The sequence below is a fragment of the Vanellus vanellus genome (assembly GCF_965231255.1).
Source record: "Vanellus vanellus genome assembly, chromosome: 5".
In the NCBI taxonomy this organism is placed as follows: Eukaryota; Metazoa; Chordata; class Aves; order Charadriiformes; family Charadriidae; genus Vanellus; species Vanellus vanellus.
In genome coordinates, this window is record NC_138910.1 from 82,386,027 (window position 1) to 82,411,825 (window position 25,799).

The window sequence follows — 25,799 nt, forward strand, 5'->3', positions numbered from 1 at the left end:
AATAAGGATAAGGTCGTGTGCGGTACGATTGCACAGGCGGTACGGTGCACACACCCCATGGTGCAACACTGGGCAGGAGTTGGCGGAGCGGCCCGTTGGAGACCTAGCCGTGGCAGCTCTGCAGGCACGTTCTGCGGCAGCACAGAGACCCCGTTAGTCCCTACCATTAATCACCCAATGGTGACCCCTCAGACTTGCTCCAGATGATGATGCATTCTGAGTAACTGCACACGAGAACAACTTGGTTCACACGTGACTGAGGCCACGTAGACTTTGCCAAGCTTCACACTTATGCTGAGCCGAGTTTGTCACTAGCGCCTGTCTGCCTCCCGGCAGGGTTGTTAGCGTTGTAGGTGCCGTAACAGCAGACCAGAATTTCCCTGCTGTTTTGAAGAATGGCTCCACCAGAAAATTTCTTCACTGTCTTGCAAAGATGACAGTTTCGATTACTGACACATGGCTTAGTAGAGCTGGTTTAGCCAAAGACAGGGGAGCCACATCTGCAGAAGACAGAGCTCACTGGAAACACATGACGACAGTGTAGAAGATAAAAGATGAAATACTGTGCTTTTGAAAACTCAGAACTGGTCCTGCTGTCTGGAGAGAGAGAATAAGCAAGCCTCAGGGGTCAAAGGCTGCATGAGCCGCAATAATAAATGCAAACCCGTGATTAACCCAGGCAATAGGAAGACTTTAAAGAAGCTAAGAAAACAACCATTGGGCTCCAAGAAGGGCTGTCATGCTGGTTTTCTTCCCAGCGGTCCTTGGCCAAGCACGGACTATGCCTAACCCTTCTGAGCCCAAGAGCTCGCGTGAGATCTCAGCCGGAGGCGGTTTGGCTTCCGGCAGTGGATGGCTGCAGGCAGGGTTTTATGCTATGAGATGAAAGAGGGTATGTTCACGGGTGGCTTTTGGCAGCTGCACAGAAGTGAGGGACAGCACACAGGAACAAGTGTTCCTGCGCTTCAGCAGCAGAGGGAAATGTAGGTGACAAGTGTAAAGTGGGATTCGAGGAGAGAAAACCCTGCAGCCACCTCAAGAAGCTAATGGTGCTTGAGACCATCCGTGGCAGAGGGTTACAGTGACCCTCCCCTAACTAACCTTCGTCCTTATATCTCTGCCTTGATATTGAGGGCCAAATCTTCCAAAGTAGGGTTGATAACCAGCACTTTTCTGACGCTACATCCCAGCTGTATCTCCCAGCTGGATGGACTATATGCAGATCCATGTATTCGCACATGAAGATACAGGTATGGGAGCGTGGGCGCCTGTGCTGGCTCAGGGGAGTCGGGGCTGTCCTACTGACAGTGGTGGTCTTCTGGCATCTGTAGAGCATAAGAATGACGGGTTTGGTCAAAACTTCTGGGCTTTGACAGTGTTCCTTGGTGATGGAAAAGGGAAAGCAGCCAGATGAATGCCATCTCCATGAAACATTTCTCGCACAGAGGACTATGGAGATGGGTAGGTCCTTTCTCTGCTTCTGTGTGTCGGCCAGGCAAGGGACCCGGAGTGCTCCACAATGCCAACTTTGTACATGCCGCTGCGGCGCTTGCACGGCTGTTTTTGCACATGGCTCTAAACTGTCTGAAAAGTCAAGAAGTATACTCTGGAGACTGGAAATTCAGTTTGCTTAGGAAATGTTCCACAAAGTGGGGCAGCTGCTTTAGGAAACACATTGCAGGGGTAGGCTTTGGGTTTGGAAACTTTGGTTGGTTGGTGGTTTTCTGGTGCTATGCTGGCATTCGAGGTCTTCATTGAACAACATGGAAGTTTCATTTCTGATGAATGGGGGCAGATTTGGGAACCTGTGTAATTTTCTGGTGTTACAGGAGGCCTTGTTTCATACTACAGCTTCATATTGCTAAACCAGACACTCTGACTTTGAATTTCCTACTGGAAACGGAGCCCTGGATTTGTGCCCTGGAGTCCCTTTTGTGGTTAGCCTGGCTCAGAAAGACGGGTTCTCATGTGCCCAAACCTGGCCGTGTCCTGGATACTTGAGAGCTTTCTTACTTGTTTAGGGAACCACAGTATGTGCTTAAGTGCTCTACCAAGACAGTGTGACTTTGGGCAACCGATGGACTGCGGTGTGCCTCACTGGTTATGTGCATAATATATCGGTGTGAGAATTGCAGATAAAATGTGTTTGCAGTGCAGGGTGTAGCTAGTTTATTTTATCACCAGTTTGTTTATTGTTATAGTGTTTCCTGGATTCTTGAATATGCTCTTGTCTTTGCACTCAGCAGGATGACCATGAGCCAGCACTGTGCCCTTGTGGCCAAGAAGGCCAATGGCATCCTGGGCTGTATTAGAAGGGGGGTGGTTAACAGATCGAGAGAGGTCCTCCTTCCCCTCTACTCTGCCCTGGTGAGACCGCATCTGGAATATTGTGTCCAGTTCTGGGCCCCTCAGTTCAAGAAGGACAGAGAGCTGCTGGAGAGAGTCCAGCGTAGGGCAACTAAGATGATTAAGGGAGTGGAGCATCTCCCTTATGAGGAAAGACTGAGGGAGCTGGGTCTCTTTAGTTTGGAGAAGAGGAGACTGAGGGGTGATCTTATTAGCGTTTATAAATATATAAAGGGGGAATGTCATGAGGATGGAGCCAGGCTCTTCTCAGTAGCGACCAATGATAGGACAAGGGGTAATGGATTCAAGCTGGAACACAAGAGGTTCCACTTAAATTTGAGAAGAAACTTCTTCTCAGTGAGGGTGACAGAGCACTGGAACAGGCTGCCCAGGGAGGTTGTGGAGTCTCCTTCTCTGGAGACATTCAGAACTCGCCTGGACGCCTTCCTGTGCAACCTCATCTAGGTGTTCCTGCTCCGACAGGGGGATTGGACTAGATGATCTTTTGAGGTCCCTTCCAATCCCTAGCATACTGTGATACTGTGATACTTTATGTGCTAATGTTAGGGGGGGGGCGGGACGTGTTTGGCTTGTTTTCCATGTAACTATAAAGTAGCTGCTAATAATCATCAGCACGTAACTCGCATTCTGTTTAAATTTATTAGTAAGATGTCATATTAAATTGTTGACTTAGGCAAGCACTATGTAATGGATATAGTCACTGTATCTTGTTAGCTTTTCCACAGCTCATTTAGCCCCAACAGAAAGAAAACATCTTTTTAGAATTCTAATGTGCTTCGTTACTCATCAGTATCACTCCAACATCGCTTCGTCTTGCTCATGTTTTCGAGCTGCATGGTGGAATTATAAGGCAATTGGTAGCTCAATAGGCCAGTGGACGGCTTGAAATTCACACAAGCTGTGGGCAAAAACTTATTAAACTGAGCTTTATTAAAGGTGTTTTGCTACCGTTCTCGGTAAGAGAGGCTTTGAGTTACTTCTGAGGGCCCTGGAATGCTTTCAGGAGGGCCACTGGGCAGAGAACAGTAAAGCAGCGTTATCAGCCCCTCGTCAGCACGTCAAGGTTTGCTGGGCAGCCACCGGCCGGTCCCGAGACTGCCAACGCAAACCCACCGTTCTGCTGTATGTTCACTGCCGGCATCAACAAGCAGTTCTTTCGATGTCTCTCAGTTCTCTCCTGTGTACAACAGTCCGTGACACGGTGATGTCTCCTGAGCAGCCCACTCGAGAGGAGGGACAGAACGCTGTCAGGGAAACACGGCAACAAGCAGAATGAGCAAAATATCTAAAAGATTAAAAGTATCACCACATCCATGTCCATTTTACAGCATCTCACTGTAGATGCATAAACAAAGGCATTTACTTATGAGAGGTTATTTGTTAGGGGAAAATGGTGAATTTGGGGGCTCAGTGAGTGTCCAAGAGGTTTGCTCAGTGAAAAAAAAAAAAAAGAGGGGGGAGGGGGCAACAAAATGGAGTATATCTGTATGGATTTTGCTGGATGTCTATGAAACGTCTCCCAATTTAAAAACTTATCCTTTTATTTGTCTTTCATTTCTTTCGGGGTTCACCCCAACAGAAAGCTCGTTCCCCCCTGTCATGTCACTGTTGCTGTTTATTAGGTACTTGGCCATCTGTTTTCCAGAAACTTTTGACAGTAGTTGTTTCCAAAGGCAAACTGATGAGTAGAAAATTAGACAGTGTCTCTTAAGCAGCATTTTTCATTAGGATTTTAATTTGTAAGCTTTAATTAGAGTCAAAGTATTGCCACAGTACCTGGGGCTTAGTTCTTTAAAGAAAATAAACATTGTTTTAGCTTTATTAAGTACAACTCTAATGTTACAGTCGGCTCTTCCATGGTGTCCGCTGGGCTAATCCAATGGGCTCCAGTCAAGTTCCACTGAGGGTGACAGAGTTTATCAGGTGCAATTAATGCAGTATTTCTTCAACACTTTGTAGAGCAGAGCTCAGGGATGCTCTAATGCCATCATATACTGCTTTGTAACAGAATCCTTTATAAAAGGAACCACTGAAATCACCTCACAATGAAGTTTCTGCCCAGCCATCAGGTGGGATCTCCCTCCTTCCCACCAGCCTTCCCTGGCTAAAGAAGAGCCACTCTGAGGACTCCTTGTCCCTGGGAAGGGCTCCGCGTTCAGAAGGTGCTTTTGCCGTGGTAGTGTTCCCCAACACGTTCCTCGGCGTATGTAACTCGTAGCCGTGCTTACTGGAGGCTGAGGTCCTGGTGGGACAGGGTCCCTCCAGAGCGTGGTTTCAAGGGGAGTGTCTCAGCGTGGGGGCTGGCAGCCTGTGGCAGAGGGTTGAAGTCGTCAGATGAGCAGAAGGCTTTAAAGACCGGCTGAGGAAGGAGGCGCCCAGGGGACTGCCTCTCACCACAGCTTTCACCCTCAGAGGAAGGCTGGTGGAGGTCAGGAGAAATCGGCGGAGGGCTATGCCCCGGCTCTCCACAGACCGGCCCATCACAGCTCCTCTTCACGGAATCACAGCATCGTTCAGAAGGGGAATTGATCCTGTCGCGCCGGGGGAGCGCTGGTGGCCAGAGGCAGGAGCAGGATGGGACTGTCTCACTGCCTTAAGCCACTACCACCAGGAGCAGTATCAGCCCAGACACTGCTGTGGACACCAATAAACACGCTTTTCTCCCTCCCTTCCCCGTGTAACTGCAGACAGGGACAGGACTATGGAGCTTAAAGGGACCGGTCATTTTCTTTCTTACCCTTTTGAGACAGAAAAGCAATTAAGACCTATTTACACAAAGGGCCAAAACCTGAAGTCTTGTTTGTGTGCATTATCCTTCTGCTGTCGCTCGTAGATGTGAGGGCTGTAGGACTTTGTCCTAAAGCTCCGCAATTATGCCCACCTCTGGCAGGCAATCTTGTGGAGGAAGATGTGGTGATGGGAGTGAGGAGTTTGTTTAACAGTTACTTAATTAAGGTATTCCCGGTCCCTCTCTCAAACACCATTGCATGCAGCACTTGAGTTAAGCCTGGACTTCCCTGGGAAGGCTCTGCTGTGAACTGGAACGGGCCACTGACCCGCAGTAACAGGGAGGGGTACTTGTCATCCCCCTCAGTGCCCTGACCCCCTCCCTCGCACGGCCTCCACAGACTCTTCCGCCGCACAAAGCACGCAGAGATGGAGCCGCGTGTCCGGGAAGGGGCCGGGCAGGCGGTGGGCAGCGCTGCGGAGGCGGCGCATGTTCGGTGGTGTGAGTACATCAGTGAGAGAAGGACAAGAGTGGCCGTGAGTGCTTGTCCGCTGCTCTTCACCGCTGCTGCTGTGGTCAAAGGCTTGTTTACAGACAAGGAGGAACCACACCTAATGTACAGCAGAGCCGAGGATTTGTTGTTAGTATTTTTGTAATCTTATGATCTAGTCGTTATTAGCTTAAATCCAATTGTTATGGAAAAAGAGAAGAATAATGCAGTTAAAGTTTTTATCCACACACCTCTTAGTTTCATAGCTTAGTACTGAACTTGCAATTCCCATCAGATTCCCAAGCAGACTGAAAGCAATGCCATGAAATTCGGAGAAAGGGAAACGGAGGGGAGGTGTGATTCATCCCATATCCATGAGTCAGTTTAATCACAGAAGACATGCCCCCCGTCTGTTTTTAACACAGCTCTGCTTTTCCTGTTGTGCTCACAGGGGAGACCAGAGTTCTCAGAAGTGGTCACAAAATTAGAAGAATGTCTGTGCAATATTGAGGTAAGGGCCTTATTTCCACTGCGCGGTGCCTGTGGCTGTGCCGCAGGTCGGGAACACAAGTGGGGAGAGGACCAGCTGAGGGAAGCGGTGGCTTCGGAGCCCGCGAGCTGCCGGGGCTGCCCGGTCCCGTGGGCAGCCGACACGCTGTGGTCTTAGGGCGCGATGTCAGTCGTGGTTTGTGCGGGGGCCGGGAGGAGGAGGCAGGGACCAGAGGCTGCCGGGAGTGCCAGGGGCTGCTCAGAGAGGGACACTGAAGAGAGCGCGACCAGCGCCGGGGGGATGCGCTTCACAGCAGCCCGGGGCAGAATCTGTGTTCCCATTCATCCCATTCAAGACTGCTGGTTTAAACAGAAGAAAGACAAACTGGCCAAGACCCTTGGGAGAAAGGTAAAAAGAGAAAGCATAAGAAGGATAAATGTGAAGGCAATTCCTGCCTTGGACTGTGGCCGTGACACAGACGGACGGCACAGCCTTCAGCCTGCTGTAAGTGGTCAAACAGAAAGTAAATGATTCAGGGCCACAATTCCTGAAATTATATTTTCTCTGTGTGTTTGTATGTGTGCATGCATGTAAGATTTAAAAAGAAAAAAAAAAAAAAAAAAAACACAACTGCTTTTAAAATGGATCACTGCTCTTGAGCTTAAGGGTCAGAAAAGACACCCACAATCTATTCCAGTTCTTCGTGCCCTGACTGCAGCTGGCTGCTCTGTGCGGAGGTGGAAGCTATTAAGTGGAAAAAGAACGTGAAGCCCTATATCACAGAAACTGTGTCATCTCATGGGAGACCTGACTTCTGTGATACATAGGCAGCAGTGCATGTGGGAAGAAATCTGGGGCAAGAGCTTACATACAAAAAGAAAATAAGAAAGCATTATTTAGCTGGGGAGTTAGCCCGAAGCTCCACTGCGTGCAGGGCAGAGCCTTGTTTGAGAGGAGCTTTAAGGAAGAAGATCTCTACTAAGTTAAGTGCTGCGGCCAATGAAGGATGACGGCGGAGTCTTTTCTCTCTCCACCTCACTCTGTTTCCTCTCTTTTCTCCTCTCTCAGCAAATCATTTCTGCTCCTTTTAAGTATCTCTGAAGCAGGAGTGGCAGGGACCTTTTGTGCCAGCACGTCGGGGTGTCTGCTGCTGCAGGTACCCGTGTCGTGTGGTTGGTCCATATGTGTAAACACACGTGTTGATGCTCTAGCCCTGCATTTGTAATGCCCCCTCGGTCTGAATTCTGGCCCTGGGATGCTCAGACGGGACCGCTGTGGTCAGGCAGCTCTGCCACCTTTCTAGCGCAGATGGGAAAGTCTCAGCCGGTGGCTCCCGCTGGGGAGGCAGCGATGGCTCTCAGCTGCACGGCGAATGCTCGCGAGCTGAACAACTCATGGCTGAGCTAAACCATGTCTTCTGGAGAGGCATCCAACCCCAGTTTGAAAACTCCAGGCAATGATGAATTGACTGCTCTTTTGGCAGGCAGCGTCTGGTTCTCCTCAGCTGATCAAAGTCAGGAGGCACTGCTTTTTTCAGCCAAACTGTAACGGAAATGCGGGACACAAATTATGAGAAAGAGCTGAGGAAAGACTTGTAAATATGTACTAACGGTGCCTTCTTATTTTTTAATCCAGTTAATGTCTCCAGCCTCCAGCAATAGCAGTGGCTCTCTGTCTCCCTCCTCATCTTCGGACTGTCTCGTTGCACGGGGAGGTCCTGGCCGTAGTCACGTTGCGGCGCTGCGCAGTCGGTTTGAATTGGAATACGCCTTGAACGCACGAGCTTATGCTGTCTGGTCACAGAGGTACGTACCCGTGATGGCAGGGCCGAGGAGAGCCCCGGTCTGGAAGGGACAGGAGGGTCCTCCCCAAGACTGCCTGGCTCCCGTGCCTGCAGCAGGGACTGTGCCCCACCAGGGATGTGGCTGCGGCTGCGGCTGCGTGGGGAGCCGGTGGTGGAAATGCACCCCGGGGCTGGTCCGCTGCCAGGGCCAGGCGGGCAAAGCACCTCTGCAGTCCCGTCTTCCCTGTAACTGCCGTAGCACAGGGTGTTTAGGTTATCGAATGCTGTGGAAGCCGTCCTGCTGCCAAGACAACAGCTAAGCATTTGCATTTTTCACTATGAGCAACATAAAAATAGTAGAAAATCAAGCCCTGCCGTGCACGGGTTCTGCACAGAGTACCACTGCTTTATCGCATGAAACAAAAGACAGATGATTGCCCATCCAAGGGGCTGGAGGCATGTGGTCACTAGATGGATGTACCTTCACTACCTGCTGGCAGGTCTGGGAAGGCCAGTGTTTATATCACAACGTGTTTTCCATTTGAAACATTTCACCAAAGAAAAGATAAAGGGCACGTTTTTCTTTGGGAAAAAAAACAAAGCAAAAACTATTCCAGTGCATGGCATCCGTGACGGGATGGCAAATCCAGGTTAGCCCATGGGCAGCACTTCATACCAAATGACATGGCTGGAGGCATCAGGTGGCACTGTAGCACAGAGCCTTACGAGTCTCCTTCACGGCGTGGGCACTGCTCACCCTCGGAGAACTGCTCACACAGTTACTTCTGTGAAATAATGCCATTTAGGGAAGCTGACTCCTGGAGGAGCTTTTTGGGGTTTGACAGACCAGTTTGTTATGCTGGAGCCAGCATAACCTCTAGGTATTGTCTGAAAATGGAGAAGGTTGTGTTAGTGCGTCACTCCACAACAGGAGGGCAGGATTTGCTGGTCCTTGTAAGGGGCCGGAGTTACCCAGTGAGCTCACCTCACCCAGCAGAAGTCCAAGCCCGGCAGAAACGTGGTAAGTGTATTTGCTGCCTCATATCCCAGGCACAGCTTGTTATCTCTGCCAAAATACAGGCGTGTCCTTCTGGTTAGGAGGAACGGGGAGCACTTGGGAAGAGCCATCTGAAAATCCTAGAAATAAGCAAATTTGGGAAGAAAGTTCACATTGAAATGCCAGTATGGTCATTATGTATAAGAAATTTTGTTCCCTGATACATTAGTATGTATATGTCCTCTTTGTGGAGTGTATAGTGTGTGTCTGACCGAGTATCTCAAAACTATTTTCTAACATTCCCTCACCTCTGTGAGATTCTTGGTATCAGTGGAGTTTATTTAGTGAGAGGGAGTTTTACGGATGGGAAGAACAGACAGGTCCCTGCCCGTAAGAGCCTGTGATGGAGACAAAACACGGGGAGAGACCAGCGACCCCAGAGAGCAGCTGCGGCAGAAAAGCGAAGTAACTGAAAATGCCATTTTTGATGTTGTGTTTCTCAGGTCTGAACTTTAGTTTTTGGTTTTTCCATCTTGGTCTGTGATGGGGTTGAGTGAATGAAGTGGGCTGCGCTGCTGGAGGATGGTGGTGCGGTACCAGGAGAGAGCGCCGCCAGCGGGTGCCGTCACCTGTGCCCATCGCAGACCCCAGGCTGCGCTCCCGGCAGGGGACGGCATCCGTGCTGAGACGGGCAGGGACAGACAGAGAGAAAGCGGGCTGTCCCAGCAGGTACAGGGGCAGGAGGTACAAATGCTGAGTCCCTTTTCCTTCAGGAAGAGGAAAAGGAGCTCAGCCTCCGGAGACTGGTGGGAGTCAGCATTGCTGGGTCTGTTCCTACCAGAGTCCCTCCTAAAAATTGCCTATTGTTCAATTCATGACCATAGAAGGATAAGAAGAACTCCTGATGATTTTAAGGCAAAGTCACGTGGGTTCTCTATGTTATTGTACCATTAAGTTAATATCTGAGGCAGTCGGCCCTCCCACTTGGGACACCTGGTTCTGAGGGCAAATTTAGCGATCTCCCATCTCTGTCCCACGGGCAGCCAGAGTACAGTGAAAATGAAATGGTGCTCTTAGTGTCTGCCAGGGAAGCGGTGCACTCAGTCTAAACTTTACCCTTTAGCACCACTCAGCAGTCAGAGGCAGTAACAGCAGAGCTCTGCCCTCCCGACACCTCCCTGGTACCCGGGATGCGCAGAGGCAGAAATACAACCGGCCAAAACGGGGAGCTGGAATGGAGAGGCACAATGCATCGATGCTTTGCCTGTTCAGGGACTCGTCTGGAGAGGCAGAAGGCAAACACCTGCAGGCAGACACTGACATCTTTCACATGAAAATACAGATCAGACCCGAAATGCTCATCTGGCAAAATGCGATATCCTATAAATTGCGTAATTGCATCGCTTTTGTCCCGTGCTGCTGGAGGTGGGCACTGAGGTCAGGATGAAGGCAGTCTCAGCTGTATTTTCTGTAAAGGGCCGGATTTTGCTGTTGAGTGTAATAGATTTGCATGAAATTAATGAGTGACACATCTGGGTTAGTGCAGACACCAGAGAGAGAGAAGGGGCACTTCCCACTGTAGTTCAGTGTTCCCCGGGCAGCGCTGAGGCTCGTTAGCCCACCAAAAGGGACCCCTCTGTCACCCCAGCGGGTATTTAAAGGTGGATTCCTCTATCAAATGCTCCGCCACACAATCTAACAACACTCAAATCTATAAATAGCACCCAGAAAGCTTCGCCCAGAGGCACAACACTCAATGAAAAGGGAACGGTTTCCACAGTTTCAGTAGTTTTTCAATATACAACACATTGAGATGATTAATGACTTCTCTTACTAATGACAGTTGTTTCTTCGGGTTTCATTTTTGTAAGCGTGGGCATTTTCAGAGGGCAGCTGGGTTTTCCCCAGCTGGACTATGTTTCCCGGGCTGCCTCCTGTTTCCATCTGCCCAACTACTTCACGTCCTGTGAAACACCGCAACACGCAACTCCGCTCCATGGCAGAAGCAATTAGTCTGATGAAGCCTCCATGTACCACACATGGGGTTACACAGCCGTGGCACTGAAGTTGTTTGTTTGTTTCTTGCGCTGTAACTTTAGCGTCAGATCGCGCTCCGGCGATGCAGGAGCCTCGCGATGAATGAAATGCAATAGCAGTGCTTTTTCATTGTCTCTCTGACAGGACAGCTTGACGTGGCAACTCGTCACCGTGTAGAAGCTTTAACTGTGGATTTTCTACTTCTTTACACCTTTGCCATTTCCCAGAGAGTCCAAGGACATCATTTGCAAAAGAATAGTCTTTTCTTGTTTAAGTAGCTCTCAATTATGCCAAGTCAGAAACATTTGGAGTGTCCTCTCGTTGTACCTTTGCCCAGTGATATAACACGTCTGAGGGTTTTGGCAGAGGCTCCTCTTCAGCCTGTGCTACAGGTGGCCGCAACTAGCGACTGCGTGTCTGTGTGTCCTGGTACGCTGTAGTGTTCCAAAAGCATTCCCTCTCTGTGCGGAACAGAGGGATCGTGCAGCAAACGTCGCTCTCTCTGCCATGAAGCCGCTGCTGCGTGTGTGCAGGCAGAGCCTCGCTCACCAGCTGGACACGCGAGCTGCCGCCAGCTGTGTGCACATCTGTCCTGTGTGCAGGAGCAGCATCCTGCTGAGCAGCATGAGCTGTAGGTGCCCTAGTGTGGCTGCACAGCACAGACCCCACCATGCAGGCAGCACAGGTCCCCATCCACCAGCACGCACCAGCTCCTGTCCTGGGCGAGTGGGGTGGTCACTCGTCTGTCCCGCTGGCTGGCAGCCCGTCTGTCCGCGGCTCTTTGCAGGAGGTGGTCCCCAGCAGCAGTGCCACCCATCATCTCCTTCTGCTCCCCATGAGCAGGTTGTGGACCGGGGCAGGATTGGGCCCCGGGGCAGCGCTGCCGGGGCTGGGGCTGTGGAGCTGCAGCCGGGTGGGATGGCACAGCCCAGCCCGGACCCGTGGGCCATGGCGCGGGTCTGCCCTGGAAAGGCCCCGTCCCGGGCTGGGCACTGTCCCTCCAGGCCAGCAGGAGAGACGGTCCCCACCGCGGGTCACTCCTGTCTCAGGTCTCGTCCTGCAGAGGCTGGCGCGCTCAGATCGCCGGCTGTAATTAGTGACAGGCCAGGTCCTTAATTATGAATAAGCTTCAATAATGCAAGTGATACAGTAAGTGTGTACGTTCCACAGCACTGCGGGTCGGCCCTCGAAGGGCTGTCCGTCCCCGACATGCAGGCGAGGGCCGGGGCAGCGGCGGCTGCGCTGGCAGCGGGGCGAGCGGCTGGGTGGGTGCATGGGTGGTGGTGGAGGAGCCACGTGGCGCAGAGGAGGGACAGCTCTTTGGGACGGCGGGCAGCAGAGTGGGAAAGGGGTGAATGGTGCCAGGAGAGTGAAGTCAGGAGCAGTGCGGAGGAGGACGGGACAGTGAAAAGCTGGGTAGAAACAATATTCCAGAGGTACCGGTTGAGCTTTCCCTGCACCTTCAGGGTACTCCCAATTCTTGTTAAACTTTACCTCCAGCCTGCCAGGCAGCTGCCCGGCCTCCTCCCGCAGGCCATGGTGCCGCTCCAGGCACCGACAGGCACCATCACTATAGGGAACCCACGTCCGTCCCTCCTTCCTAAAGATGTGCCCTAAAGCAGCTGAGAAAGGCAGAGCCGCAGGACCCGTCCTGAGCCTCCCAGCGCTGCATCAGGGCCAGAGTAATGGTTGTGTTTGGGGCAGAAAAGCAGACGAGCCCCAGAGAAACCCGAAACAACAGCCTATGTCCTGCCGTTGCCAGCTGGCATCCGTGCTTCCTGTTCTGCTGCTTGGACGATGCACTGAGTTTCATGACTTCACATTTTCGAGGTTGAAAAGTAAAATTGATCAGTTTTGCCAGTGAAAATATTTGAAAAGTAAGTGAAGCTGATGTCACGTTACTTCACAGTTAGTGGAATTTGGCAAACCTAATCCTATTATCTTGTCAAAACTGCACAAAGAGACCACCAGAAAGAGCATTTTCGTGGCTCCTCAATAGAAGCCAGAAGCTGTGAATACACTGTTGAGATAGTCTAGTGGTGACAGACCTTTTTTTTAAATATGTTTTGAGGTAAATAATAATCACAGCATCTAAGTAAGTTGATTCAAAGCTCTTTTTAGTACTGTGCCTTCTGCCTGCACCGTGAAAAGCGTCAGAGCCCGAGAACCGTGGCTGATGGTATTTGCAGTTAGAAGGTTTCTCAAGGTTTAGGTGCGCGCGCAGTGAGGGCACGCCGAATGAAAGCACAGCACTCTCAGGTTCTTTTCCCCCAGTCAAGTATCACATGGGGTCGGACAGACGTGGGCTCTCCATCATATCTAAACTGTTCTGAAGCACCTGTGTGTGTTATTCTGCTTCCCCGTGCCACCGGCTGTGTCACTGTAACTGTTATCCCTTGCTTTATCCCTTTGGCAGCTCCTGGGAAATAAATGAACTAAGGGCTAAATGACAACAGTTTGGGCTTCTTGGTTTTGTGTGTGCTTGGTTTCTGTCTGCCTGGAATCCGTGCAGAGCTGGTCGAGGACAGTGGTGGCTCCTTAGGATGGGGGATAAATAACGCGTTGGCAGGACAGTGGGTTTGGTCAATGACTGGAAGATAATTCAGGGATCCTCCATGCCACAGAAACTTATTTGCAGGAATCTGTTAGCAGTGATGCATAGAATACACTACAATGATCCCAGATTGATGCCTGGAATTGCTTCTAAAATAGCAACCTGCAAGCAATTGTGAAGCCCAAAACAGTATATTTGAGGGAAGTTACTTTGAGAATGGATGAAATGAGAGTATGTATGTGATTCATGTTCTTGCTTCATAACTTTTCCTTGCGTTTTGTTTACTGCAGATGCCAGTGGCTGGGCATCAGGCTGATGTATTTCATGTTACTGCCCTTTCCTTCCAACCCTGTAGAAAAAGTTCTCATGGTATGGAGATGTGACCTTACCAGTCTTACCTAACCTGCCACCTCCTGTCTAATCTGCAGCACTGGGCAACACCCTCCTCAGGGACTGTCTTTGGATGACATGAGAAGAAACTTCCAGTACCCACCAATCGACAAAAACGGTGAGTTAATGCAGAATACTCCTCTGAGCGTCGTGGTGTGTTTAACCAGTGCAGAGCTACAGCCTCCTGAGGTACCAAAAAGTCCCACGAGAAAACCGAGGCTGAGCGGAGGCTGCTGGTTGTGGTCCGCCAGCGCGGTCTCACCCCGGGCAGCGCTCGGCTGCGTTCACTGCACATGCGCCCCGGGCACTTCGGAGTTGGGAGCGTCCTTGCTGTCTCGTGTGTGGATCTGTGAATAAGGAGAAGATGTGGCGTTAGATCCTCAAGGCTGCTCCTGCACAAAGTGGTCAAGGCAGTCCCGTTTCTGGAGCACCACAGGAGCATAAAATGACACAACGCCCTTCGCAGTCCTCTCTCAGAGGGCGTCCCTTCGCCCTGCTCCCCTCCAGCACAGACATGTCCCGACTGCTTCTGCCGCTTGCCTTCCTGCCTTTCTGTCCTTCTGCATTCGGGTGTCAGTTTAGGCACTGCCACACCAGCAGCTTTCCAGCATTTCCCAGCGCCTGTGTTCAACCATCCTCTCTTGCCAAACATCCTTTGCTGAGGTCTCGTCCTGCCGGCACCTCCTCCGGAGCTGTTTCCCGCCCACCCTTTCTAAACGGCTGATAACTCACTGGCCGTTTCTTGACGGTTTCCCAAGCACAAAATGGTTATCAGCTTAGAGCAGTCTTTAGCCCAGCAGCATAATGTGTAAATAAAACCTTAAAAGAAAGAGTGTACAAAAATGTAGTTGGCAACAGGGTGGTGTGAGGCGGAGCGGATTCAGACAGCTCAGGTAAATCCTTCTTCCTTGGTGTGGAGCCGGAGGTCAGACTCCAAGTCTCACCTTGGTGCCCATCTCCATCCACATGAGCCTCCGCTGCCGCCTCCTTGATGGACCCGCCGCTGCGGGGAGGCCGCTGCCAGCGTGTGCTGCCAGGGCAGGACGTGTTCAGTGCTCGGGTGTGAAAGAGCAGCGCAGCACAGCCCATAACTCTGTGCAGCGACGCTGAGGGGGGACGGCAAATCCTGAGTGGGTGCTGCCCCTGCCACCACCACCAGCTGATCTGCTGACCTCAACCTCCTGAGCTGCTCCAGGGCCATATGAGCAGGACATCGCTGCCACGTTCCAGTGCCGACACACGGCCAGGGCCTGTCCGCCACCACTGCTGTTTGCTCAGCAAACATCAGCACAGCATCTGCGGCGACCTTTGCCCGATGGCAGCACCGCAGACCACGCTTCCACCATCCGCCCAGAGCTGTGCAGGTGTTCTGGATCTCATCACCCCCGGAGAGGTGTGGAAGTCCAGGGAGCCCTGGAGACCAAGCAATGCAAGAAGGTGTTCTCTGAAACCATTGCTAGAGGGATGACCCTACCAGAGCAGTGCAGGACACCTGGCAACACCAGATGCCAGACCGGACTCTGACACACTCTTACAAAAGCGCCACGGAGCTGGCAAAGGATGCGGCTTTGGCACTGCCTGTGCCGGCCGGGTCTGCTCCGAAAACTGGGTAGAGGTTTTTCTCATAAACACTCCTCTCAGACCTTGGCCTGTGATGGAGAAAGGAGGCAAACAAAACCGGCAGGAGACGTGAGGCTGACACGGAGAACAACAGCGCATCCTCAGCACCGAGGAGCAGGGCTGGCCTTGGGGGGACAACACAGACTTCTAAGGAGAGGGGTACAGCACGGTCGCTGCCACCGGAGCACCCCGCAGGAGGGGTCTCTGCTCGCTGTGGGCAGAGGTGTTCTGAACTGCCTCAGTTTCTCTGAGACACCCTTGCTGAGTACGTACAAGGAAAACATAAGTTCTCCTGTATGCTCTGCACTTACATATGTTGACTTTACGGTGTTGCCATCGTCCTTCAGAGCCTGCTGCTGTCCCTGGGGCCTTCTCACTCCTCTCCTGGCATCTGCTCGCGCTTTTCTGCCACTTCCCAACCCGGTTTGTCACCAGGAGAACTCAGTGGTTTGCTCTGCCTGAAGCACATAGCTGAAGCTCATCAACTCATTGTCTTTGCTGTTTTTCACTGGCCTCAGCATGACTCTCGCACTCCCTCCCCTCCCCTGAACTGAGCACATTGGGTGAGAAAAAGAGAAAACCTGGTCACATAAATATTTACTGAGTACAGTGCTAACAAACAGCAGCCTCAAAGTCATAACAAGTTAGTGAGGTAATGACCTTTGAAACTTCAAAAAGAACAAAACTTTGCTGTTACACATCATGTGCAGATTCCACAGCTGCAGAGAGCAGTTGCTCGGGGCACAGCTCCCATCGGGCATCCTGCGACCGGAACATTCGATGAGGAAGAAAACAGGAACAAACCAGCAATGTTTAGGGACCTCCTAGAGTGAGACCATCCAGGGGAGGCTGGAGAGGGTTTCTCAAGTCTGTATTAAAAAGGGAGAGGAGGGAATGAAGGGCTGGGGGAGAAGAGCCTCTCCGTGGCTGCATTTAACCTGTGGGACTAAGGAGTGATCTCAGCCTCCACTCACGAGACCTCAGGGTTTATTTTCAAACACACCTGTTCCTGGAATTATAGTTTCTGCAGAAGGGAACCACGGCGTGCGAGGGGGACGGGAGGTGGCCCCCGCCAGCCCTCCACGTCGCTGGTCAGGACAGCCGGAGGGTGGTGTGGCGCAGCCCCGAGCTGGCCAAGCCGAGCCTTGCGCTAACGCAGGGGAGGGTGTGAAAAGCCGGGGCGGCACAGAGGCAGTCATGGTCCTGTCTGCGAGACACGGCAGGAGTGGAAAGGCTACTCCTCGCCACATGCTTCACGCCAACAGGGTGCTGCAGCTCCAGGTTGAGTCCTGCAGTGTCACCGGGATGAGTATCTCCAGGAAGAGCAGCGTCCCCGTCTCCTGTTGCGGAGCTCTGGAGGCCCCGCCGTGCTCCGCAGCCCAGCACCGCTCGCTCTGACGGCATCGCGGGCTGCGGGGTCTGCGGAGCAACCGAGCCACTGCCGCGCACAGCGGCACAGCAGGAGCCGGAGAGCCCCGAGCCCTTTCTTACTCGAGTGCTTGGTCTAATGACTGCAAATATTTGCACTCTTTATTTATGCCACATAAACCAATTTCTCTGCTGTCTCTCCCTGTTCATGTCCATTTTGATCTTTTTTCTTTGTTTGCTTTTTGCCTAATGTTTTCCATTATCCTCATTTGCGCTTGCAGTCTGTAAACAACAGAGAATACATTCACTGTTTTCCTTTCTCAGTAAAAGCCCCAAAAGCACCCTCCTCCCATTCCTGCAAGAGCCTTTGTGACAGTGAACAATTTTCTTCATTGAGTGTATTTGAAAATAGAAATTCTACAGATAAACACAGCTCTGACTTCTTCAGCAAAAGCAAAGGCCCCACACTTCATGGGAAGTTCCGCAAATTACGGGTTAAACAGCACCTTGAAAGCAGTGAAGTCACACGGGACAGATGTACCATGCCCAAAGAAATTTGTATGGCTTCTAAAACTTAAGACAGGCGTAAACACAGAGTTTAACTTTGACTTGGGCTTCTCCTCGCTTGCCGCAGCGCTCAGACAAGCTCATGACGCTCCTGCAACAACCATCAAAGTTTCCCAACTTTCTTTCTGTTTCTTTGGCACGGTTGGAGCAGCTCATGGGAAATACAGTGCTGACAAAAGCAGTTGTTTTCTGGTTTGTAGTGTAGAATTAAAATGTTTTAAAAACACTGATCGGCAAGCTTATTTTGAGCTCTCTGAAGCTCTAGTTGAAAGGGCAAAACGATACTTTTTTTTTAATGGCAAACTTCCACTGTGTTATTAAAACATTGACATTTGTGGTTTTGTATCAGTCACCAAAGCTTCTCTGTGTTTGATTATTGTCAATTCACTGCATGAATGAGGGGATCTGTTTACTTCCCATTTAAGCTTTTCCTCAGCAGATGACAGGGAACGGCAGTTTGGAGGCAGCAGAGAGGGGTCAGCGTGCTCTGTGCCTCTCGATCTCAAACCGATACGCGCGTTACTGTGCTGACGCGGTTCCCGCAGGGGAGGGTGGGGCGAAGCGCTGCTATGCGGTGCCACACATGAACGTCTCTCTGCATCTTGCAGGCTACGTGTCGGACCCCATGAGCACCATGAGGTTTCACTCCTGCAGCAGCAGCGGCAGCTTTGAAGAAAGCAGCTGATGGCACAGACCTTCCACCCGCGGAGACACTCGTCCTCAACCCGCAGCGACGCGTCTCACCGTACCAGCGTAGCTCCCTGGCACCACGTGTCACACCAGAGTCCCTAAACCGAACAGCTTTATTTGTTGATGGCAAATGTCCCTGTCATAAGCTCTGCGCCAGCATCTCTCCCTGCTGACCTGCTTGAGGCGTTGGGGTTTGGTGGTGTGCATCTGTTCTTTAACAAAGTGAAAGCCCACAAGGAATGCTGCACTTTCATCCTGAGCATTAATAATCTGAAGAGACGAAAGTAAAACTGCACGTGTCACAGTTTCAGAGCTCCAAGGCAAGTTGCGTTACCTTGGGCTGCGCTAAGGCGTGGGGTAGCAGCCCCCCCGGCCAGGGAGCCGCCCGCCCGGTCCCCCTGGAGCGGAGGAGCAGCCGGTCACTCCCCAGCACGGTGGAGGCGAAGCTGCTGCTACTCCCACCTCCTGAACCAGGTCTGGTTTCCCTTCCGAGTTCTCCGCAATCCCAGACATGTCCCATGGCCCGTTCTCTGCGCCACGGGCTCGCGCAGCCCCCCAGGACAGCAGCCCACGGCTGCAGCCCTTCAGAGCCCCCGTCTTTGGATGCTTTCCCGCTTGCTGAGAATAAAGAGATGTTTGGGCGGCCGTCTTCATTGTACTCTCCCAAACATTTGTGTTGTCTTATCCACTTCCTTGTGTTGGTTTGTGACCCATTTCCCCAAAGAGTGTAAGCTTTCGCTCAGACATTTGCTTACAGAAAGCAACACAGGTATTCCAAAACAACCTTTAAACCAGAAGGAAAATATGCAGAATTGTGTCCCAAACATGTCAATCTCCACACAGTGAAAGTCGCGTTTCTGACTTGAAGCAAACCTGCGGCAGAGTGCCATCTGGCGCGGGCTGAGCCAGAGGAGAGCCGTGGTCAGGCTTTGCAACAGCATCCCAGCACAGGGAATTAAACAAAAAAAAGGAGGGAGGAGGGGCAGGAGAACTCGAACTCTTCTTCTAGAAGCAATTACTGAGTTCCTTATGCTGTTATTTTCTGGGGTCTTTTTTCAAATCAGCAAAATTTAGCTGCAAGTGACCCTGCTGTAATACTATTCCTTAACTGGGTTCAAAGCCACAGCTGCTTTACCGGCTGAGCAGAAATCCGCACTCACAGTTGCCGCGTGTCGCTCTGTGGATATTTTTCAGGATGTTGGTTTCTTACAACTCTGATCCCTGACGGGGTCCGCGATGCGGCGTCATGCAGTGTGGCACACACGGACCGTACACAGGCAGTAGCCTCTGCCAACTCACATCTCCCGTGCGCGTCGTTACTTTCACAATCCTGAAGCAATAAAAACAGGGAAGATTTCACTTATCACCGTTTACACGTGTTTTATCATTTGTTTTGTTTTACTTTCTGGAAAATGCAATGGGGGAGAAAAGGAAATAAAGCTGTACGTCAGGCGCTGCAGATCTGCTGTCAGCCCCTGGTACCACCCGGGGTCATTCCTGCCCTGTTTTGCGTCCCATTCCACTCTCGTTTACACCAGCAGCCTGTGGGGCCACCACACGTGGTAGAAGAAAGGTCAGGGCCGCAGCTCACTGGAGGACGTGTCGGACGCTGCATGAAGTCCCCCGACCCCTGTGAGCAGCAGAGCTGGGAAACCATCCCACCGGGGCGAGGGGCCGCTCGGTGAGCGCCGTCCACAGCAGCACCAGCTCTGGGGTCCAGCGCAGGCTCTGCGCCCCCACCGCACGCTAATGCGGAGCTGCCTCCTCGGCACGCCGAGAAACACACCCGTACGCCGCGGCGAGGGGCCTCGCAGGGCGCCGCGCTCGCTTTCGCCACCCTCTCTGGCGCACGCTCCTCTTTGCGGCAGAGCTCCAGCAGCTCTGACACTGACATTCACACAGTGTTGTCATTACCCCGACTCCCACCCACGCATCACGGCAGCAAAAAAAGAAAGCATGAGTGCAGCATGCAGAAACGCAGACCAGCGTTTCGGGGGACTAAGCGCTGCTCAGGCCGGGAAGGGAGGTGTTGGCAGCCACTCTTCTTCCCCGGGCACTGCCACGGCTTTCAGGGATGATGACTGTTTGCTCCGAACACACCTCCAGAAAAATCCATAGCAAACTGCCCCCCCCCCCCGGTCTTTGCAAAGCTTTAGCAATAAGTGAATGTCCCAACAGGGGCAATGCTGTCAAATTGCGAAGAGATTTAATAAAAAGGAGCAGGAGGAAGCTTCAGTCTTTCTCAAACATCCTGGTTACTTTTCAAACTGATGATTAACTTTGTTATTTTGTAAATGCCTTGTCTGGCAGGAGTATTTCCCATTATGGCTATAGAATTTGTGGAGTTTATGGCTATAGAATTTGTGGAGTTTATGGCTCCACCAGGCTTAGCCAAGGAGGCAGGAGACACAGGAACGCGGCAGCACCCCAGCCCGGGGCACGCAGCGCTGCGCCGCAAAGTGCAAACAGCCAGAATGCGTTCAGGTTAAAAACGTCCTCCTCCATCATTTCCCATTTTGGGATCCTGAAAGCAGAGAAAGAGTGTAAACCACAGTGAAATTAGTATTCTGCCCACTTGGATAAATCACCGGGGAACAAAAGGAGGTGTCCCCTGAGCAAATTCCAGTTCATTCTAACAAACAGTTCTGGCTCTGGTGCTCACACCCTCCAGCTCAAACGCGACATCACCAACACACGCTGAGCTCGGAGAGTCTGTTGTCCTTCCACTATGACAATCCAACATCCACGTTGTCAACCGCACCAAAACACCCAGAGTTCTCTGCAGCTGGAGGAAATACGTCATATTGTTTCCAGAAGTAAAAGCGCCTCTGGCCCGAGGTGTGCTTTGAGGAGAGCCGTGCAGAGCAGACAGGAGAAGGTGCATTTGGGACACTGATGAAAATTCCCTACCCGAGTCTCTAATTGCCCGGATGGTTCATGTGGTAGAGCTACTGAAGCACAGGGAGGGAATAAGCTGGAGAAGGGAGGGGTGGAGAGAGATCGGAGCTCACTCCTCGGTTTTTGCCCCGGCCAGTGCACGAGACACGAACAGGGTGGAAAGGGTCCACTGTCATGTCTGAAAAATCAGTTCCAGCATTGTTTCCTTTTCAACAGGAACTTCTTCTTAAAAACACCTCTGCACTGTCTTTCTAAAGATCACTTAAATCATACGGTGACTCTTCATTAATACAGCAGCTGTACCTGGAACCCAGAGGCTAAACTGGAGGAGAGAAGAGAAGACAGAGGAAGGTGAGCAGATTTCATGTGCGCTAACACCTCTGCGCACTCCCTCGGTGGGATCTCTGAGCGCTTCCCCAGGACGTGGCAGAAGTGGCCACGCAGAAACAACAAAAAAAAAAAAAAAAAAACAAAAAAAAAAAACCAGAACGCTTTTAAAGGCAAAACATTTATAGTTGAGAAAGTTCTTTACAAGGCCAACTGCTTGCAAATAATTTTACTCATAATTAAAATTACTGGCTCCTTGAAGAAAACAATGTCTTAGTTAATTGGTCCCCATAGAAGAAACATCAGGCTTCGGGGGAAAGCGTGTTTCATAGGAGTGATCCGTTATTAATACAAATGAAAACTCTTAAAAATGTAAATTACTGAATAGCACGTGCTCTAAAGTTGTTTGTGGGAATGGAACCAGGTAGTGCTGTTCCCAGAGAAGCCCAACACACTGAAATGGTCATAAAGACTGAGGCACTCCGAGGATTCTTACCCTGATCTTAAGACCAGCCGGTGCCTGGTAGCTGTGGCAACGTTTCAAATTGTTTAACACACCAGTAACAGATGATCTAGATGGACACCGGTTTGTTTCAAACCAAACAAGGGTTTGCACCGCAACCAGGAGCGAGTGCGGTGCCGCGAGCCCGGGGGGGGGCAGGCCTGTGCCCGCCGGGACCTGGCCCGGGGCAGCCCATGGGGCCGGAGGCGGAGCCCTGCGGGGCGGCCCCGGGCAGCTCCAGCGAGCCCAAGGCAGGGCGGCGCCACGGGGCAGGCTGGGCTGGCACAGCCCCGCCAGGCGGGCACAGCGACGGCCCCACTTCACCGATGTGGCTGAGCCCACAAAACACCGCAGAAAATTCCCCGGCAGGGAAACCCACCGGGAGTGCGAGCGGTTGTTTAAGAGATGCCCATGCGGCGCTCCCCACTGCGGCGCTCCCCGCGACGGCTGCCAGCTCACAGCCCTGCCCGCGGTGCCGCTGGCGGGGCGCCCGCTGCCAGGACCTGCGCTCCCAACAGCCTTTCCCATGCCGCACGCGGCTGCCGTGTCTTCCAGCTGGTGAAAGGCATCTGTTCAGCCCACGCAAGGGCACGCGGGATGATTTCAGCCGTGTGAGGCAGCGACGGCACCTCTGAGGCACAGCCACCAGCAGCCAGTGACAAGCTACCGAGAATGCCTGACAGCTCAGGGAGTTAAAAACGCCTTTGTGATGAGCCAAAAATGAGTCTTGCCAGTGGCAACACTCTTAGATAGTTTGCTTTTCTCACATATGTTGTTTAATAATTAGTCTCTCTTTTTTTTTGGTGCACATCTTCTTTTTCCATAAGTGCCACCTACATTTTTTCATGGCTGCAGCCATCCCCATGGTTCGAAACTACACAAATGGTACCGCTATGACAGCCACACCGGGGGGGGGGGGGGGGGGAGGGAGTGGAGTCAAAGAGTTCTCTGAAGCCAAAATTGGCAAATTCAGCTCAATTCCATACCTGGTTCAAAGTCCTCTGACCATTTTGGAGGTGAGTTGCCTTGAAGGCCCCAGAGCGGTGAACAGGCACGCAGCACCCCAGGCAGGAGTCTGGCGCTGCCGTGGCACGGCCAGTGCGCACAGCCGGAGAGGGACGAGGTGAGCGGGGGAACCCTGCGGTTCCTCGCGGGGAGCGCTGCCCAGGGGGGGAGGGCTCTCTCCACACCGCAGATAAACCTCACCTGTATCTATCCTGTAGATGTGGCTCTCAAACACACGTAAGAGAAAACAGATGACCTCATCAATATGGTAGGAGCTCAGAAATTACACAGTGTTCTTGGGAAATTGGATTTTTTTTTTTTCTATCAGTATATAAAAGCAGAGTATTTGGAGTGAGGGGTTTTTAGAGCAATAGAAGACCCTGTATGAGTCAGCATGTTCCTAACCAAAGGATTCATTTCCCTAATTGTTAAAATCATAGGCACAAGTGCCATTTATAACTATTTTAACTATTTTAAATACTGAATTGTCAGCTTTCCAGTTCCTTGCAATCACTACTGCACTGTTCGTCTGGGACTCCCCCGGTGCCGCGGGTCTCCTGCAGCGCCGGAGCGCCTCGGGAGGTCAGCGGCCTCGCGGTTACCAGCTCTCGCCACCTCCTCTAAAAGGCTGAAGTGGACCCGGTTGAGTCAGCGGCTGCTGCTGCAAACTCACACGGCCACTTAACCATCCGCAGCATGCTCTGAATGCCGGGTCTCACTAAAGGAAGCTTCCACGCACAGGGAAGGACCCTCCTCCTGGCTGCAGGGCTGGAGCGGAGGCCAGCGGCTGGCGAGAGGCTGCTCCAAGAGAAGCTGCCTGAGAGAGGGCTGCCAGCCCCGGCACTGCCTGTCCCAGTCGCGGCGCTGCCCGGGGCTCAGCCCTCCGCCTCCGCGCTGCACTCCCGTCGCGCTTTGGGCATTGAAAGGAGGCGCTGGGGCAGGGTGGCAGCCCGAAGGGGACATGTCCCCCAGGCAGAGGGGGTCCGCCCGGGGCTCCTGCCAGGCTGCAGCTCCCGCACCACCACCCAGAGCCCGCGTCGGAGTGGGGACCCCACTCCCGGTGCGCCATTTGCAGAGCACCAGTGTTTGTTCGGAGTGCTTTGAGACGCTCTGCAGGTCACTCCGGCACGTGCCTGCGACAAATGAACCGCACCGCTTACCTCTCCGGTTGTTGGCTGTCACCCTGCGCTCCCAACGCAGCTGAATGACAAAGCAGCCGGAGTGGTCCAGGACCTGCTCAAGCACAGCCGTGGCGTTAATCCCGGCGCTGCCAGGGACCCCCTGCCAAGGCAAACCCCTGCCCGCCTCCCTCTGCCTGTGCTCACCTACAGCACCTGAACTGCTGCCCACATGCACGAGCGTGAGTTTGGAAAGGTACAGCCGTGCCCCCACGCCACAGGCATTTGCTTTGCACAGGTATCCGCATCATGCGGTTTTAGCGGCACAAATAACCCAACGCGAGTCCTTCAGTTCGAAAGCAGAGAGCGACGCCGAGCCTAGCCCCTGCTCGGCTGGCGGGTGTTATTCTTGCAATGAAATCATTTGCAAAGGTTTAAGGAACTACACAGACTTTTACATGTTTTTTTATAGACCCAAGTAACCGTGCAGGCGTGCGTATATATGCAGAAAAAACAAACCTCTGGAGAAGGTCGTTAGCAGGAATTTAAATTCTGAACACTTCACATACCGGGTGTATTCAACTGTATTGTATGTAAACACTGATTATCTGTTTACTGCACTTTTTTTATGTTGAGCAACAATGAAAGTGAAAGTGTCTTGGTCCAGTGAATCAGCTGCTCCTGATTTTGTGGACATTCCCTGGTTAAAAGGAAAAGACCATTGCTGAGTGGTCAAAAGTCAAATATGTGCTCTTAAGCAAATATTGCATATCTTGCACAGAATAAACATTTGCACTGCAGCACTCAGGATCACCTGATGCAATGCTTTCATTTAAACTGCTGAGGACCGTAAAGCTGTTGTTCGTCTTTTTTGTCTACTTTTCCCTTTCAAGCACTTCCCGGTCTCCAGGCTGGAAATACAAACGCAGCCGTCTTTGCTACAGGAGGGAACAAACTCGAATTACTTGGTCACGTTTAAATTTCCTATCCCATGTATATTGACTGTAAGTGACTTACAGTAACAATCCACTCAACTCCCGCTCGTTTTAGCTCCGTTTCCCTGACAGCCCAGTTGCACTCCCCTGGCGTCAGGGCAGAACAGCCCTTTCCGGGGGGCGGAGGCAGCCCCGGCGCTAAAACCCCCGTGCCAGGCCACCGTTCCCCCGTCAGCCGCGGCTCCGCCGGGCACCCCCCGATGCCCTCATCAGGACCAAAGCACTACTGTGCGCGAGCAACGCACAGCAACGAAGACACTGCTGCGACACGCAGTGAAAAGTCTGCAGTTCAGAAAGGCAAACGACGCGCAGAAAAACACAGTCAGGACGCAGACACAGACACACTCAAACACGGGCACGCGGTACAGACACACTTGTTGTCCGCAGGAACACGTACAGCACACCCACCCGCAGCCCGCCCCCCCCTCCGCCCGCAGAAGCGCAGGATGCCGAGGGTAGGAGGGGAGGTTCAGCCAGTCCAATATTTTTACGTGTTTTGGGAAGAACAAGCATGACAGCTGTGGAACAATCCTTGCAATTATCATCTTCACAATTCCGAAGAAGTGCTGTTTCCTGGGTGGCATATATGGGCTATTTCAGTTGTCTGCTGCACGCTGAGAAGCTGCTCCAGTAAACCATGGCAGACGGTTGGGGTAGCCGTGGAGTAAAACAAAGGAGGAGTGAGCATCCCAACCGGCACAAACCTACAGCGATTTGTGTAAATGTTGCGGGACACAGCACTGAAGGAGTTGCAGAAAATGCTCAGAGGAGAGTTTCTTCCCCATCCTGGGGCTGCACCGAGGGCACGACAACTGCATCTGGGTTTGCAACATCCTAGGAAACAACGAGAAAAATGTTCGCTTTACAGAAAAT

The 25,799-nt window shown here is 52.0% G+C and overlaps 1 protein-coding gene across 1 annotated transcript in view; it reads left to right on the plus strand.

The window, feature by feature from the left end:
* The window catches only part of LOC309672917 (serine/threonine-protein kinase TNNI3K), a gene marked incomplete at both ends in the record, with an annotated part of 92,388 nt that extends 74,312 nt beyond the window's left edge, over nucleotides 1-18,076 (plus strand). Inside the window, 4 exons of the mRNA XM_082484539.1 lie at nucleotides 6,037-6,096; nucleotides 7,711-7,880; nucleotides 13,875-13,954; nucleotides 18,000-18,076. Coding sequence (XP_082340665.1) covers nucleotides 6,037-6,096; nucleotides 7,711-7,880; nucleotides 13,875-13,954; nucleotides 18,000-18,076 — 387 coding nt within the window. The remainder of the gene's footprint in view (nucleotides 1-6,036; nucleotides 6,097-7,710; nucleotides 7,881-13,874; nucleotides 13,955-17,999) is intronic.
* Nucleotides 18,077-25,799: the final 7,723 nt, after the last annotated feature.